We start from the raw sequence: 14,724 nt of genomic DNA, 5'->3' as shown, positions 1-14,724 counted from the left end.
TGTTCACTTACTACTGAAGTGAGTGATGCAGTTAGGATTGAGATCAGCTCTGTAGTAATGACATGAACTAAAAGTAAGAGGGATAGAAGTTTCTCCAGAAGAAAACAAGGACTCTTTAGTTACTAGGAATGAGATAAAAACAAGAATATTCACAATAGTATAGAAACGTAATAATAAAAATGTGTTATTTAATGATTGATACAATACTAGATTCTCTGTGGGCCTTACTTAAGTGGTTTTCAAATGTTTTTGCATATTAAAATCACTTGGGAAGGTTTTAAATATCTCAGTGTCCTGGCTGCACACCAGGCCAGTTAAATCAGAATTTCGTTAGTACCTAAGCCTGTGTAATTTGTTTTGAAGTTCCTTAGGAAAATCATGCTAACAAGAACTAGGTAGACAGATCTGGTAGAGTCAAGATTCGAAAAGAGGGATTTCAGGGGACAGAGAAGTTCACATGGGAGAAGCAGGATCCAATGGAGAGAACAGAGGGGCCTCAAAGAGAGAGAGAAAGAAGGACCTCCAGCCTAGGAGGTACCTATCAAAAGAAGCGTGGGACTCCAATCTAGTTTCAGAGAGTACACTCAAAATCTTAAGTATCAGAATTCTTGCCAGCTTCAGTGGATGTTCAGTGGTTCAGGAATCTCACTCACCAGTGGATCCCCATTAATCAGTCAGACGTGAATTCAAAGGTGCAAACATAGGGTCCTGGGTCCAGTGATGAATCTGATTCTGAGTCACAGCACCATAACTGTTAAAGAAAAAATTATTCAGTGATACTTGTTAAAGCATGATAAGGCTGACTTTCTTCAGAATCATTGAGATATAGGTATAGGGGCCACAGCAGTGGGATTTTGGAATTGGAGAAGAGAGACTGGGCCCAACTCCAAATACAGCATGGGCAAGTGGGAATGTATACCCAAGGAGCAGGGTCGGGGTTGGCGGATGGAAAATTAAGAGTAACATCAGAGTAAGGGGTTTCTGGGTAAAACAACCTAATGATTCTTGCTGAAGATGGCCAGAGTAATCAGAGTAATTAATTTGGGGAATGGTGAAGGATAAGGAACCTGATCAGATATCAAGGGTGGGGATACTCTTGCTTAACTGACTCAGTAGGGTTCTTGCTAAAACTGGTTTTTACAAGAGAGAGCACAGGTAGGTCTACAAGAAGATTCGGGAGACTGACTAAAGTTTCATCAAGAATCTTTGTCAGGAGACATGACCTTTATGATACTTAAGTTTTTCTTTTTATGCGGTTTTGTTTTAAACAGGCTAATAGCTCGTCAGCTTGCTAAAATCCATGCTATTCATGCACACAATGGCTGGATCCCCAAATCTAATCTTTGGCTAAAGATGGGAAAGTATTTCTCTCTCATTCCCACAGGATTTGCAGATGAAGACATTAATAAAAGGTAAAATTATTTTTACATTTGAAATTATGTTTTACATTGCTTTGCTCTATGATAGGGTTTCAAAGGTAATTGTAAAGTTTCATTGTATAAAATCTGGTTTTCTTTCTTTGCATTGAAGTAAAGTAAGCATTGATTCTTTGGCTGTCAGATAGCACTACAGAAATAACTGCCTCTCCATCCCCCTCAGTGTCCCCTCCCAAAAAATATGCCCTACAACAGCAAGGGGCAGAGGTGGAAGTAGGGGAACACCACTTAAAAATAAAGAGGTAGGTGGTAATGGTGAAGCAAGATTTTTCTTGACTTTTTAAGATACTGCAGGGTTGAGAGGCAAGTCTAGTATTATATAGAATAAGAGCACAAGAGCCTGGAGCCAAACTGAGATTAAATCTTAGTCCTGCTAGTTAACATTTCTGTTGTGTAACTCATTCAACTAGGGAACTTAACCTAACTGTTTCCTTATCTATAAAATGGAAATTACAGTAGTAGTATATTAACCATATAGAGTTTTTGTGAGGATTGAGATAGTATATGTAAAGTTCTTTAAAACAGTGCCTGGTCATCACTTAAGTGTTGAGGTAGCTGCTGTTTTAAAAATTACTATTGTTATTCCAAGAAGGTTATTTGAGTTATATTTTTTCCCTAGGCTCTCCAAGGTATACTTTAAATCCTTGAGGTTAATGATTCTTTGGAAAAGCTGGAGGTGTGCTGTGGTAAATAATAGGAAGAAAACCCTTGCCCCAATAGAAAATAATACAACTAGAACATAAAACACAATTAAAATATTAAATACATTTTGTATTTCTTTTATTCCATCTTGTTTGTTCATGATTATCAGTTTTATAATCCTTCGAATCCCACAATTTTCATTCGACACTACCTTTAAAAAAAAAAACAAAAAAACACCGCAGTTTTGACCAGTCATACCATTTTGAAAAGAGCATTATGAGGATTACTTGTGGAAGTTGTATGTAGAGAAGAATACAGTAGTGGAGAAAATATAGGTAGAAACCACCTGAACAGGCAAATTAAGTAATGTAAAAAGAATCTGTATTATACTGTTAATGGAGAAGCAAGGAGTAATTTGAGAGACTTTGGAGAAAGAATCAAGAGGTCATGACTTAAAGTATTAAGGGAAGGAGGGAAGGAGTATAGCCGTTTTGTAAGCCTGATTGGTGCTATTGAGGAATTAGTGGTAGTAGCCCAATTTTGTTTCCTTGATTTTTTAATCAAATTAATACAAGTATAGATAATAATCAGTATAGATGAGGATAGGACAAAAAGTCGCGATTTCTAGTCCAGCTTACCATGTTGCTTCCCACCCTTCACAGTCTCACTACTCTGTGGCAATTTCTATAATAGTTGTTTTTTTAACATAACTGGATTATATAAGGATAACTTTATTTTTTATCAACTGTAGACAGTAATCTTTTGACTTTTCTGAGAATTTAGATTTATATTGCATTCACCCTTTCAACCTTGAAATATGTATTTTTAATTTTTAAAATAATTTTTGTAACTTTAAATAATATACTTAAACCTCTATTTATTAAATGCTTTGTGTCTTAGTTTTGTCATCTATAAAACTGACATAAATGTAAATTACTTAGAATAGTACTTAGTAATTGTTAACTATTACCTATATATGTTACTTAGAAACCCAAGTTTTTAGTGAGTTTTTTAACTTTTGTCCTACATTTTAATTGCTGCTCAGTTTCTTCTATTCATGTCTAAACTTACTATATAGGTTTTCTTTATTCTAACTTTTGAAATAGAATAATTGGTCTGTTGTTTGAATTCAGCAGTATGTGCGATTAAATTGAAGGGATTTATTCAAAATAGATTTTAATCCTTAATCAAACTTGAAAAAAATGTCACACAAGATATAACTCTTCTTTTTAAAACTAAAAGGTTCCTAAGTGATATCCCAAGCTCTCAGATTCTCCAGGAAGAGATGACTTGGATGAAGGAGATTCTTTCCAACCTGGGCTCACCTGTTGTGCTTTGCCATAATGACCTATTGTGTAAGAATATAATCTACAATGAGAAACAAGGTAGGTATTTGACCTTAGCAGTAAGTAAAATTGATTTCTTTTATGTTCTTAATGGTCATTTTATCTCTATATCAAGAAAATAAATTCAAATGCAAGGAGTAAGAGCGTGCATGAAACCTTTAAAGATTTTCTTTTAGTTTATCAAGTTACGGTAACTGTGAAATTTAGGATATATATTCTTTTTATATTTGTATAAAATATGTTTTTTAGAATTGGTTAGAAAAAGTTTGTGATTTCCATGGGATTTTTAGGTATAAAATGATGAAATGATTTGTTTATAAATTTAATTGCAAAACTTATTTGGTTATTCATGAGTTGAACATGTACCTGCTTGTAATGGGGGATGTGGAAAATCAACAAATTGACATTAAACTGCTTTATAAATAGAAAAATTTTCTCACAGTGTTGGGAAGGACAACAGTATTAAAAACAAATGTGTCTCCAGGTTTCTCATTATCTAGTTATTGTTGATTTGTTAGATATTTTGATACTAAGGAGAGAGCTACAGATGGAGGAGATATTATTTGTAGTTGCTCAAATTTATATCTACTAAAGTAATCAAGAAACCTTGGTAGATAATTTCAACATTTTTTGAGGTAGACTGATACTTTTTGGTGAAATGTTTTTGTGTTCATATTTGTACACTGTATTCAATTTCTGTTTTCATATTTAAGAACCACTCGGTTGTATTATATTACTGGGTAAAGTGGTTTGAGGTTTGGTTGCTAAATGATAGATGCCCTTCAATGCTAAATTGAAATTTAAAAATAAAATTTTGGTTGAAGGAGTCTTACTAACTTAAAAAATGTTTTTGAAACTGTTTTCATTTTATAGGAAACTAGTTCCCCGCCCCCCCCCCCCCCTTTTTTTTTTCTTTTTTGAGATGGAATTTCACTCTTGTCACCCAGGCTGGAGTGCAATGGCATAATCTCAGCTCACTGTAACTTCCGCCTCCCAAGTTCAAGTGATTCTCCTGCCTCAGCCTCCTGAATAGTTGGGATTACAGGTGCACATCACCATGCTCGGCTAATTTTTGTATTTTTTTTTTTTTTTTTAGAAGAGATAGAGTTTCACCATGTTGGCCAGGCTGGTCTCGAACTCCTGACCCCAGGTGATCCGCCCACCTTGGCCTCCCAAAGCGCTGGGATTACAGGTGTGAGCCACTGAGCCTGGCCTTTCCTTTTTTTTTTTTTTTTTTTTAAGTGACTGGATCTCAGTATGTCACCCAGGCCTGGAATGCAGTGGTGTAATCATGGCTCACTGCAGCCTTCAACTCTTGGGCTCAAGCAGTCCTCCTGCCCCAGTCCCCTGAGTAGCTGGGACTACAGGTACATGCCATCATACCTGACTAATTTCAAAATTTGTTTTTGTGGAGATGGAATCTTGCTCTGTTGCCCAGGCTGGTTTTGAATTTGTGGCCTCTAGTGATCCTCCTGCCTTGGCCTCCTAAAGTGCTGGGATTACTGGCGTGAGCCACTGTGCCTGGCCTGGAAACCAGTTTTTGAAGATAGTTATTACAGTTGGAAGAGCTGATTTTGAATCAAAATTGTGCTGTTGTAAATATAGTAAAGCCTAAGAATTCACATTAGCATGGTCATAATTATATTAAATTACTGTTTATGACCCTTCTTAGAGTGTAAAGCGGGACTATTCAAATACAAATGTTGATAGATATAGCTGACTTTCACTTTAAGAAAACCAAAGGTACACTGTCAAGAGTGGTAGGCTTAAGCACATATTGCCAAAAATATATTTGAGAATTTTTTGTTTGATATTTCAATGTCGATTAGAGATTCTATTTTTCAAAAACATACTGAGCTAACATTTTTGTTTTGAATCATCTTGAAATGCTTGTGTGGAATCATTTTTAAAATTTCGAGCATACCCTAAAACATTAAGTACTTGACAGTGTCCTTTAATGTCTTATTGTCTGTTATATATAATTATCATAGTACGTATGCACTACATTATATACTGGTAACCAAATCTCAATGCCATTTGTGAGACTAGAGCATTAGTTACGCATTAAAGCAGTGTATGAGCTTGTAAATTCAGTGCAGGACCTAATAACACATTTTATATAATGGAATTTCAAGTGAGGGACTTCATCTTACATTTGAAGTGGACACTCAGCTTTATTTTTAACTGCAAGTTGATCAAAGAGAATCTGTTATTTCCTTTAGAATATAATTTTAAACTTTCATATTTTTATTTTTGTAAGTTTCTTTTGCATATTCATTTCACAGAACAAAACTTGTTTATAAAACCAAAAAATAAGGGACCAAAAAAATCAGATTACTTTGTCTTGGGTGTTAAAAAATACATTTTCACTTTTTTATTTAAGTGGTCACTTATCTCTAAACTATTGATCAGTTATGTGAAAAGTTCCCATGTTTTCACATAAAATCTTTATTCAGTTTGGCTTTAAGAATGCAAGGTTGTCATTTGTTTTTGTGCCAAGTTACTTGAATTATACTTTTGTGTCTAATTTTCCTTTCACAGAAAAATTTTACAGCTGTACAGATGAACTATTTTGATACATTTTTTAGAATTTGCCTTTTTTATTGAAGTCTAGTTTGTATCATTTGTTTTTTCTTTGTCTTTGTGGTTATGTATGTGTCTTAGTTACAGAAATGTTCTGTTTTTTTTTTTCTCTCTCCTTACCAGTGGTTTTATAATGTTCATTAGGAAGGCTGGTTTTGATCCCATAGTATCCGTTTAAAAGAGTAATTTCTATGTGATTACTTCAAACATAAGCATTAAGAAATATGGTTAGAATGTTCAAATAAAAATCTAAAACTAAAGTATGACAAGAAGCTTACTTAACCTAGTCTTTAGTGTTAACGTTTCAAATTAGGAGCTAATGGTTTTAAGGTAATTTAACTATATGACATATTTGAGTGTTTACTATAAGTAGAAGATGCCATGCCTTATACTTAAAAAGTATGAATTATATTATTTAATAAATTTAATAGTCAAAAATAGTCAATATTGAGTAAATGTAATATGCAAACTAGTTATATGTTTGCATTTAATATGCAAATAATATAATATGCATATAATATAACTAGTAGGTATGTTTGCATATTAAATGCAAGCATCTAACTAGTAGATATAGGACTTAATTAACAGATATGACATGATGATTCAGTTCACTAAAAGTGGAACTTTTAGTTTCTATCTTAACTATAACTTGAGAGATTAATTTAGATTAATTTAGAATTAAAATGTGTATGTATATGGGTATATGTATAAGTAACATATTTATACACAAGGCACACATACTATGAGCACCCTGCAATTTGTAGGCATTTTTACATGTGAATGTTATTGGAACTGGTAGGCATCACAGGAAGAAATTTTATATATTTGAGATTGTAGCATAGCATTAACACTTATGGCAGCAATTTTGAAAAGGTTAATTAAAGATATAGACTGCAGTTATTTACCTTCTTTAGTTGCCTTATTATAGCATATAAATGCCATGTTGAGTCTTTTGAGATTAAGATAATTTCCATATAGAATAAATGATTAAGCTGCATATTCACAAACATGTTTGATTTTTTATTACTTCTTAAGTCATTCATATGACTTGAGCTCCAGGTTTCATTATTGTGTACCCAACTTTGAGATACCAATAGATAAAACGTAATAAGATGAAAGCCAGGGGACTGGCCTTGGAATCATCAAGCTCAGTATTTGTCTGCAGTATGTTTCAGACCCTTAATTTCTCAGAAGTACAAATTTTAGGCAAACTTCTTAAATTTATACTGGATTATCTTGATGTCTGTACATATATGTTTAAACCATAGTAACTTAGATTTTGTACTAGAAAATCTCTAACTCTTAAAAGCAGATATATTTATAGCTTAGTTACTATCAAGAGAAGTCAGAAAGAGTATAGATTTTGGAACTAAACACATTTGAGTTTAGATCCCTACCCAGTTACTTACAGAAATAAGTAGTATTAGACATATTGTTTTATCTCTTTATGTCTTTATGTAAACACAGACTGTTCTTGACAGTTTACATCAGAATCACCTATGGTACTTGGGAAAAAATTTGGATTTCTTGTCCCCACCCATGACCAATTACAAAATAATTTTTATAGATAGGCTTAGAAATTTTATGTTTAACAGATTCTGAGGCAGTTTTTGTACTATTGATAGTCTAGAACTTTAGTTTGCTTTATTTGTAACTTAGAGACAATATCTACTTCAGATGGATGCTGACAAGATTTTAGATCATGCATATAAAATATATAGCACTGGACCAAGGACTTAGCAGCTCTTAGTTGTAGCTATTATACTAACATAGGGGTTGGCAAACATTTTCTGTAAGGGGCTATGTAGTACAACTTTTAGGCATTGTGGGCTGGATAGTCTCCATTGCAACATTTCAGCTGTGTGTTGAGGCATGAACACAGCCATAGACAATACATGAGTGAGCTGTGTTCCAATAAAACTTTATTTCCAAAAATAGGTGGTGGATTGGATTTGGGCTGAAGGTACATGGTTTGCCAACCCTGTATTATGTTTATAGCATTTGTTTTACAAAATATACCTGATTCTGAAAAAATGAAAAATGGTTACTATAGGCTAGATAGTAGGTAGTTAAGTCCTATAACTACCTACTAGTAGTTATAGGACTTAATTAACAGATAGATATGATGTGACAATTCAGTTTAAGTGCAACTTTCAGTTTCTATCTTAACTATAACTTGAGAGATTAATTTAGAATTACAAATGTGTGTATATATATATATGAGCATATGTATACATAACATATTTACACACAAGGCACACATACTATGAGCACCCTGCAGTTTGTAGGCATTTTTACATGCGAATGTTATTGGAACTGATAGGCATCACGGGAAGAAATTTTGCCTCTGCCTGCTCTCACCATGTCAGTTGACAGGACTCAGGACATGGGAGAAGAGTGAGCTTCCTTTCTGAAGTTGATGGTAGCTGTCAAGATTTTTGAAAAGTTAGTGCCAGGAATTAGGTGATTGGTAAGCAGCGGCCCATTCCTTGCCTTCAGTGAAATGACATCCTGAAAAGGTAAGAAAAGAATACTTAATGATATGGTGATAGAATTTGATATATAATAAGGAAACCAAAAGCAGTGGTTCTTGCTCCAGAACTACAGGAATTATCAGTCATCTTTTAAATCAATCATTAATTTAATAGACTTTATATTAAGCAGAATAAATTGTAATATTGCCTATGACTAACTTCAAATCCAATATTTTAATTTCAACTAATCATTTAACTACTGACATCAAGAAATTACTAAAGCTGTTGAGATTTCTATCTCATGTCTTGATGTTCTCTCAGAATGTTTATTGGTCTCATGACTTTTGGTGACTTTCATTTCTCCTCCTGTCCCCATTTCTTCATAAAAGCTCATGTAAATACCTAATATTTAACTTTAAATTTCAGTAATGGCAATCACTGTTTATTTTCTCTGTCAGCAAAATACAAGAAGCTGATTTACAGCTGTTTAAGGAAATACAAATGAGTGGAAGAAAAGGAAAGCTTTTTCTGGGAATTAAAGAGTAAATCAGGTTTTGTTTTATTTTGCTTTGTTTTAAGAGTTCTATACAATATAAATAGAAAATGGGTGAGTCCCCATAGTCACTTGTTTGGCTCTAAATCTTATCCACTCTATTATTACTCCTGAGAAAGCTTTGTAGTTGTCATGTTACTCATGTTTTAATGACTGAGAAGAGTTTTTTCGTTGGTACTTTTTAAAAATTTAAATAAATACAAATTGATTTTTGTGTTTGGTAAACTATGTTTTCTAGGGTGGTGTTTTTAAATGTAGTTTAATTTTTAACTCTGTTTTAATTTGTATTCTCAACCACTAGTTAGCAGAAAATAAAATATCTGTAAGTCAGATAATAAAAAACTTAAATGAACTGTAAAAACCTGAAGTTATGAAGAAAGAGTGACCTAATATAGGTACTAGTTTGTTTGTTTGTTTTTTCATTCATGCATTCTGGCCCACTGTGTTCAGTCTTGTACTTGAATAAAAATGTCAGAAACACCACACTTTTTTCTTTAGTTTTTCATGGTTTTTTGTCTTTTCCCCTCCCCCAGCAAATGTGTTATTGTGTGTCAGCATTTTCTGCAAACTTCATTTTTTCTACTAGCATTTAAATATTTCCTGTGTCCTAGGGATTGCTCTGTGGATTGCAGGATAAAAGAGGAAAGGGACCCTAGTGCCCCTCCAGGAGGCTGTGTATCTTGTAGTGGAGGAGTCCAATCACTGAACAGATACTTACATTTAGAATGATGAGTGCTCTGGTGAAGGGGTACAGAGTACTACAGGACACCAGCGTGAAGATTAAAGGGAAAGTGTTTCAGACTAGAATACTCCCTGTCTTTTTCTGTATAAAATAGAAAACATTTTGCTAACATTAGTAGGATTATAGTTACTTTTCGTATTGTTCTCTTCGAACCTGCCTAACATTGCAGAGCAAGTAGGGTGAGTTGGAAAGATTTTTCAGGTTCTCATATTGACTATTTTGCTTTTCATTTTTATTCCTTTCTCCTAACAACAAAATAAAGGAATTCAGACAAACATGTCATGTGATAATTATATAGCCTTGGGTAATACATTATTATTTTTTAGTTTTAAAGTACTTTAAAAATTGGCAGAGTATTTTTAGTATACTAAGATTTGAACAGTTTAACCAGTAGTGTGGGGATTTGATTACTCTGATAAAGATATGCAAGAAATAAAGTAATAAAAGACAAAATGTAGGTTTGGAAAATTCAAATTGTAGTTTTATCCATTAATCGTATACTTTACCCATTATGTGCTTGTCATTGTGATAATTACATAAAGATAAATAAAATAACACACCTAGCCCTTAAAGTAGTAGTTCTTTACTTTTTAAAGGTCAGGGGTCCCTTGAGAATCTGAAAAATTGAGAATCTCTTCCTAAGAAAGTACACATACACATAAAATTTTAGGGAATATTCTAATTGTCTTTTCATCCTTGAAACCCCAATTAAAAATTCATGTCTTAAAGAACTGAGAAGATGATCATGCTATATGAGCTAGTTAATTATTAATGCTGATGTGGATATTTGTTTAAATAAAGCGAAATTTTAGAAATCAGAAGTTAAATTTATAGAAGGAAAAAGTATATTTTCTGTTGTTAGGAAAGCATTTTCCAGTAATTTGATTTTTCTGGCACCCTAACTAAGGGAAGTTGGCTTTTTAAATTTTACTTTGTTGCAGAAGATTAAATTTAAGGTTGAGTTCCACTTTGTTTGCAATAGTTTGAAAAAGAATAGTTAATGCAGATTTTTTTTTTAAATTTTTTTCCTTTTAAGCTTTGTGTCTTGTACAATGTGAGTTTGCCAAATTTTCTTCATCTGCTACAGATTAGGTATGCCATTGTTGCTGCCATGTGGCGGCGCACCCCGTGCTTCTTAAACGCACTGACTGGAGGTTTATCGCATCACTTGTTCACATGCACGGAGCCTGGTAACAGCCTCATCTGTATCTTGTTAGCTTCATTTTCTTATTTTTAAAATTTCATTATTTATAAACTCAACATAGCATTTAAAAATAAAGGCTAGTTTTAATTAATTAATGTTACTACAAAAAGTCATTGCTAAAATTTTCATAGTGAAACAGATTTTAACTTTTGTTAAAATGTGCTATGCTTTAATTAAATTGTATTTACTCTACAAGCAGGGATGTTTTACCTGCCATTTTAACTGTATTTGCCAAATTCTAAATATAATTTTGAAAATTGAAATTGAAGCTTATGTTTATGTGGCAAAAGTAAGCTTCAGGACTGGGCTGTGTATTTTTATTGGCATGTAACAGTTAATATGAGCTCTACAAGAATTTGTTTTTAAGGAGCTAAAGCTATCAACAGCTGCAGATTTAAAAAATTATATATTAAAACTGTTAGGTTAGCTCAGTTGTACAACTTAGTGAATCTTGTATCCTGAGTTTCTGAAGGCTGGTGGATAGGTATCTCTGAAATCATTGTGTTTTAGTCTTTTTACTGATAGTTTTGTATAGGGAATTCATCTTCTCTTTTAAAATAACTTTTTTCCTTTAATTTATTTCTATTACTTATCGTACATAAATTTTAAAATAAAAAAATAAAAGAAAAAAAGTCACTTGTCTATCACCTGTTAATAGTTTAAACATTTTGGTTTATTTCCATTCATCCTTCCCCCCATGCATTATTTACATATTTTTTTTCTCTGTAGGCATATTTTAATTTGGATCACAGTTTACTACTTAGTATCTCCTTTTCATGACATTTGTAATTTCCCTGGTCATTATTTTTGAAAATGAGATTTCTTCATGGTTTTATTTCATTTTATTTTCATGCCTGTGAGTATTTTATCATGATGGTTGTCTTCATTCTCCTACTCCCAATGATTCCTAGAAAAGAAACTTTAAAACATGTTTCTACTTCCCATTCTGCAGTTTAGTAAAATGATTTGGTTAACTCTTAAAACTTTTTGTGGAATAATGTTCTGTGAATTCAAGTATACAAGGCAGGAGGATCACTTCAGGCCAGGAGTTCCATACCAGCTTGGGCAACATAGCAAGACCCCGTCTCTACAAAAAACAAAAAGAGAAAAAAATATATAATACTTGAGGTAGTTGAATTGCCGTGATTTATTGTCACCAATATTTTTAAATCTTATATTTATTATAATAATACACATTACATTTTTATAACTGGGTTATAACATTGATTATTCTCACTTATTCTAGATGTGACTTATTTAAATAAGTTTAGAATTATATATTAAATACAATTATATTAAAAACATTTTTGCTTTTATGTAAAACACTATTTGCCATGACATTTTTTGTCACGTAATTTTGTTTTTCTTTGTGTTTGAATATGATCAAATAACTTCCCAAAATTAAACTTACAAATGTATATCAACATATTATAATTCAAAAGCTGTTTTTATTTGGGAAATAAATAACAATGTGTAAAGACCGGGAATTTGTTCTCCTACCTAAGCCTGATGATTAAAAGACAGTGTAACTATGCAGGTGTTAAACATTTTCTATATTCTTACAGCCATCTCTGTTCATATATCCATTTTTAACTCCACGCCCCTGTAAGCCTTTGAGTTTGTGATCCCTGGTGAAGACAGTGACCCACATTGATTTTTTTTTTTTTAAGGTTTCTCTCTCTCTTTTTTGCTTTTTCTCTCGAATATAGGACCTATATCTTTGTTAAGGCAAATCCTTTATAATATTCATTACTCAAAAGTTAAAAGTTCCTGAGTAGTAGTATGAAAGAACTAGATTATCTTTGGAGAGTTATAATGACATGCCTATATATGTAGCAGTAATTTAGAATAGGCATCTATTTAGCTTATGTGAAAATTTCTCACGTTTATAAACGTTAAAAGAAACCATACTTTTGCTTTTTGTAAGATAAAACCACCACCTTATTGCACCTTAATGCTGCTCAGATATGGAAACCTTAGTTAGGTAGTATTGCAGGAAAATGTAAGCATATGATAGCAACTAACTTCTTGTTAGTGATCTTACATTGCTCAGCAAGTATAGCATTATTGCAAGATTTACAGAATTCAGGTCTTTAAAAGTTTATATTTTATTTCCATATGTAGATAAACTTGTCAGTTTACTGTTGGAGTATCATAAAGTTTTTGTTAAAATTACACAGATTATTAGTAATTTCCAAAGATAAAAATTATGTTTCTAATTAAACTTGAATTTTTAAGTAACTGATGCCCCCATGTGGCAAAGGATTTATTTTGCTTTTGCTTAAACTTGGAGAATGACTGTCTTTTCATTTTTCTTTAAAAAAGTGGACATTAGTGTTTATAAAGAAGCTGTTGACCAAGAGACATAATTTGAATTTTGTAAAGCTCATTGCCATAAAATTCACAGCCCCTTACCCTGTATTGTCTCACAAGTGCATGTAATCAAGCACGTACAATGAGACAAAATATTGGAAGCTATTTAATTACAAATAGCATAGGGATTTTCTGATCTTATATGTGATTTCTTAATGTCTTTGTTTTTGTGTCTCACATAGGTGATGTACAGTTCATTGATTATGAATATTCTGGATACAACTACCTGGCATATGATATTGGAAATCATTTCAATGAATTTGCAGGTATAACTAATGGAGTAACTTATTTAGCTTTGAAATGATATTTTCAGAATATTTCATTCTTTTTTTAAAGTAGATAAACTGTGAGCAGGAGCAACATTTTCCCACGTGTTGTTGACCGTTTTTCTTTGCTTTTATTTGTCACTGGAAGAAAGCAGAGATGACCAAAATTTCTTCCTTAATTGCTATCAGAAAGTAATAGGTGGCCGGGCGCGGTGGCTCACGCCTGTAATCCCAGCACTTTGGGAGGCCGAGGTGGGCGGATCACGAGGTCAGGAGATTGAGACCATCCTGGCTAACACGGTGAAACCCCGTTTCTACTAAAAATACAAAAAAATTAGCCGGGCGTTGTGGTGGGCGCCTGTAGTCCCAGCTACTTGGGAGGCTGAGGCAGGAGAATGGCGTGAACCCGGGAGGCAGAGTTTGCAGTGAGCCGAGATCGCGCTACTGCACTCCAGCCTGGGCGATAGAGCAAGACTCCATCTCATAAAAAAAAAAAAAAAAAAGTAATAGGAGAAAAATAATGATTGTGGCTTCTGTTGAGATCAGACATAGCATAAGGTGCTTCATAAATCTTACCTCATTTTTTTCTCCACAGCAGCCCTACAATGTAATACTCGCAGTTTACATATCAAGAAAGAAACTCACCAAGGTCACAGTAAAATACAGAGAACTAAGATTTGAAGCTAATTTTTAAGCATTTAAAAAGCCTTTGCTGTTTCCATTGTAAACTGGGGCTTTTGGAATATTAGTTCACTAAAAAAGTTCAATAACCTTTTTTGACTTTGTCTATGAATATTGAAAAGTTGGTCATTTTTACCCCTATTAATTTATAATTACTTAAATTAAAATTACTAGTTTTTTAAATGTAAGTGGGAAGAATTTAAAATCCATTTTATCACTCTTTATTTAGAAACACGAAATGCTCTAAAAACTAAAGATTAGAACATACCCCAGAATGGTTTATACCTAGTAGGAATTTTTTATTGTTGAATTTATATTTGTGTAAGTTTATGTATTTATATATTTTTATATACTTCAGATTACCAGACTGGGAAATACTCTGGGAAAAAATTTTAATTTGATGTTTCCAGTTATTTTGGACTAC

At 32.8% G+C, this 14,724-nt stretch overlaps 1 protein-coding gene across 1 annotated transcript in view; it reads left to right on the top strand.

Moving 5' to 3' along the window:
• ETNK1 (ethanolamine kinase 1) overlaps nucleotides 1–14,724 on the top strand; it is a 67,236-nt gene that overhangs the window by 34,337 nt on the left and 18,175 nt on the right. Inside the window, exons 3-5 of the mRNA XM_003828882.5 lie at nucleotides 1,272–1,412; nucleotides 3,321–3,463; nucleotides 13,536–13,619. Coding sequence (XP_003828930.1) covers nucleotides 1,272–1,412; nucleotides 3,321–3,463; nucleotides 13,536–13,619 — 368 coding nt within the window. The remainder of the gene's footprint in view (nucleotides 1–1,271; nucleotides 1,413–3,320; nucleotides 3,464–13,535; nucleotides 13,620–14,724) is intronic.

This window comes from Pan paniscus, chromosome 10, assembly GCF_029289425.2.
Source record: "Pan paniscus chromosome 10, NHGRI_mPanPan1-v2.0_pri, whole genome shotgun sequence".
In the NCBI taxonomy this organism is placed as follows: domain Eukaryota; kingdom Metazoa; phylum Chordata; class Mammalia; order Primates; family Hominidae; genus Pan; species Pan paniscus.
Note: the sequence above shows the minus strand (reverse complement) of the source record. Positions and strands in the feature narration are given on the sequence as shown.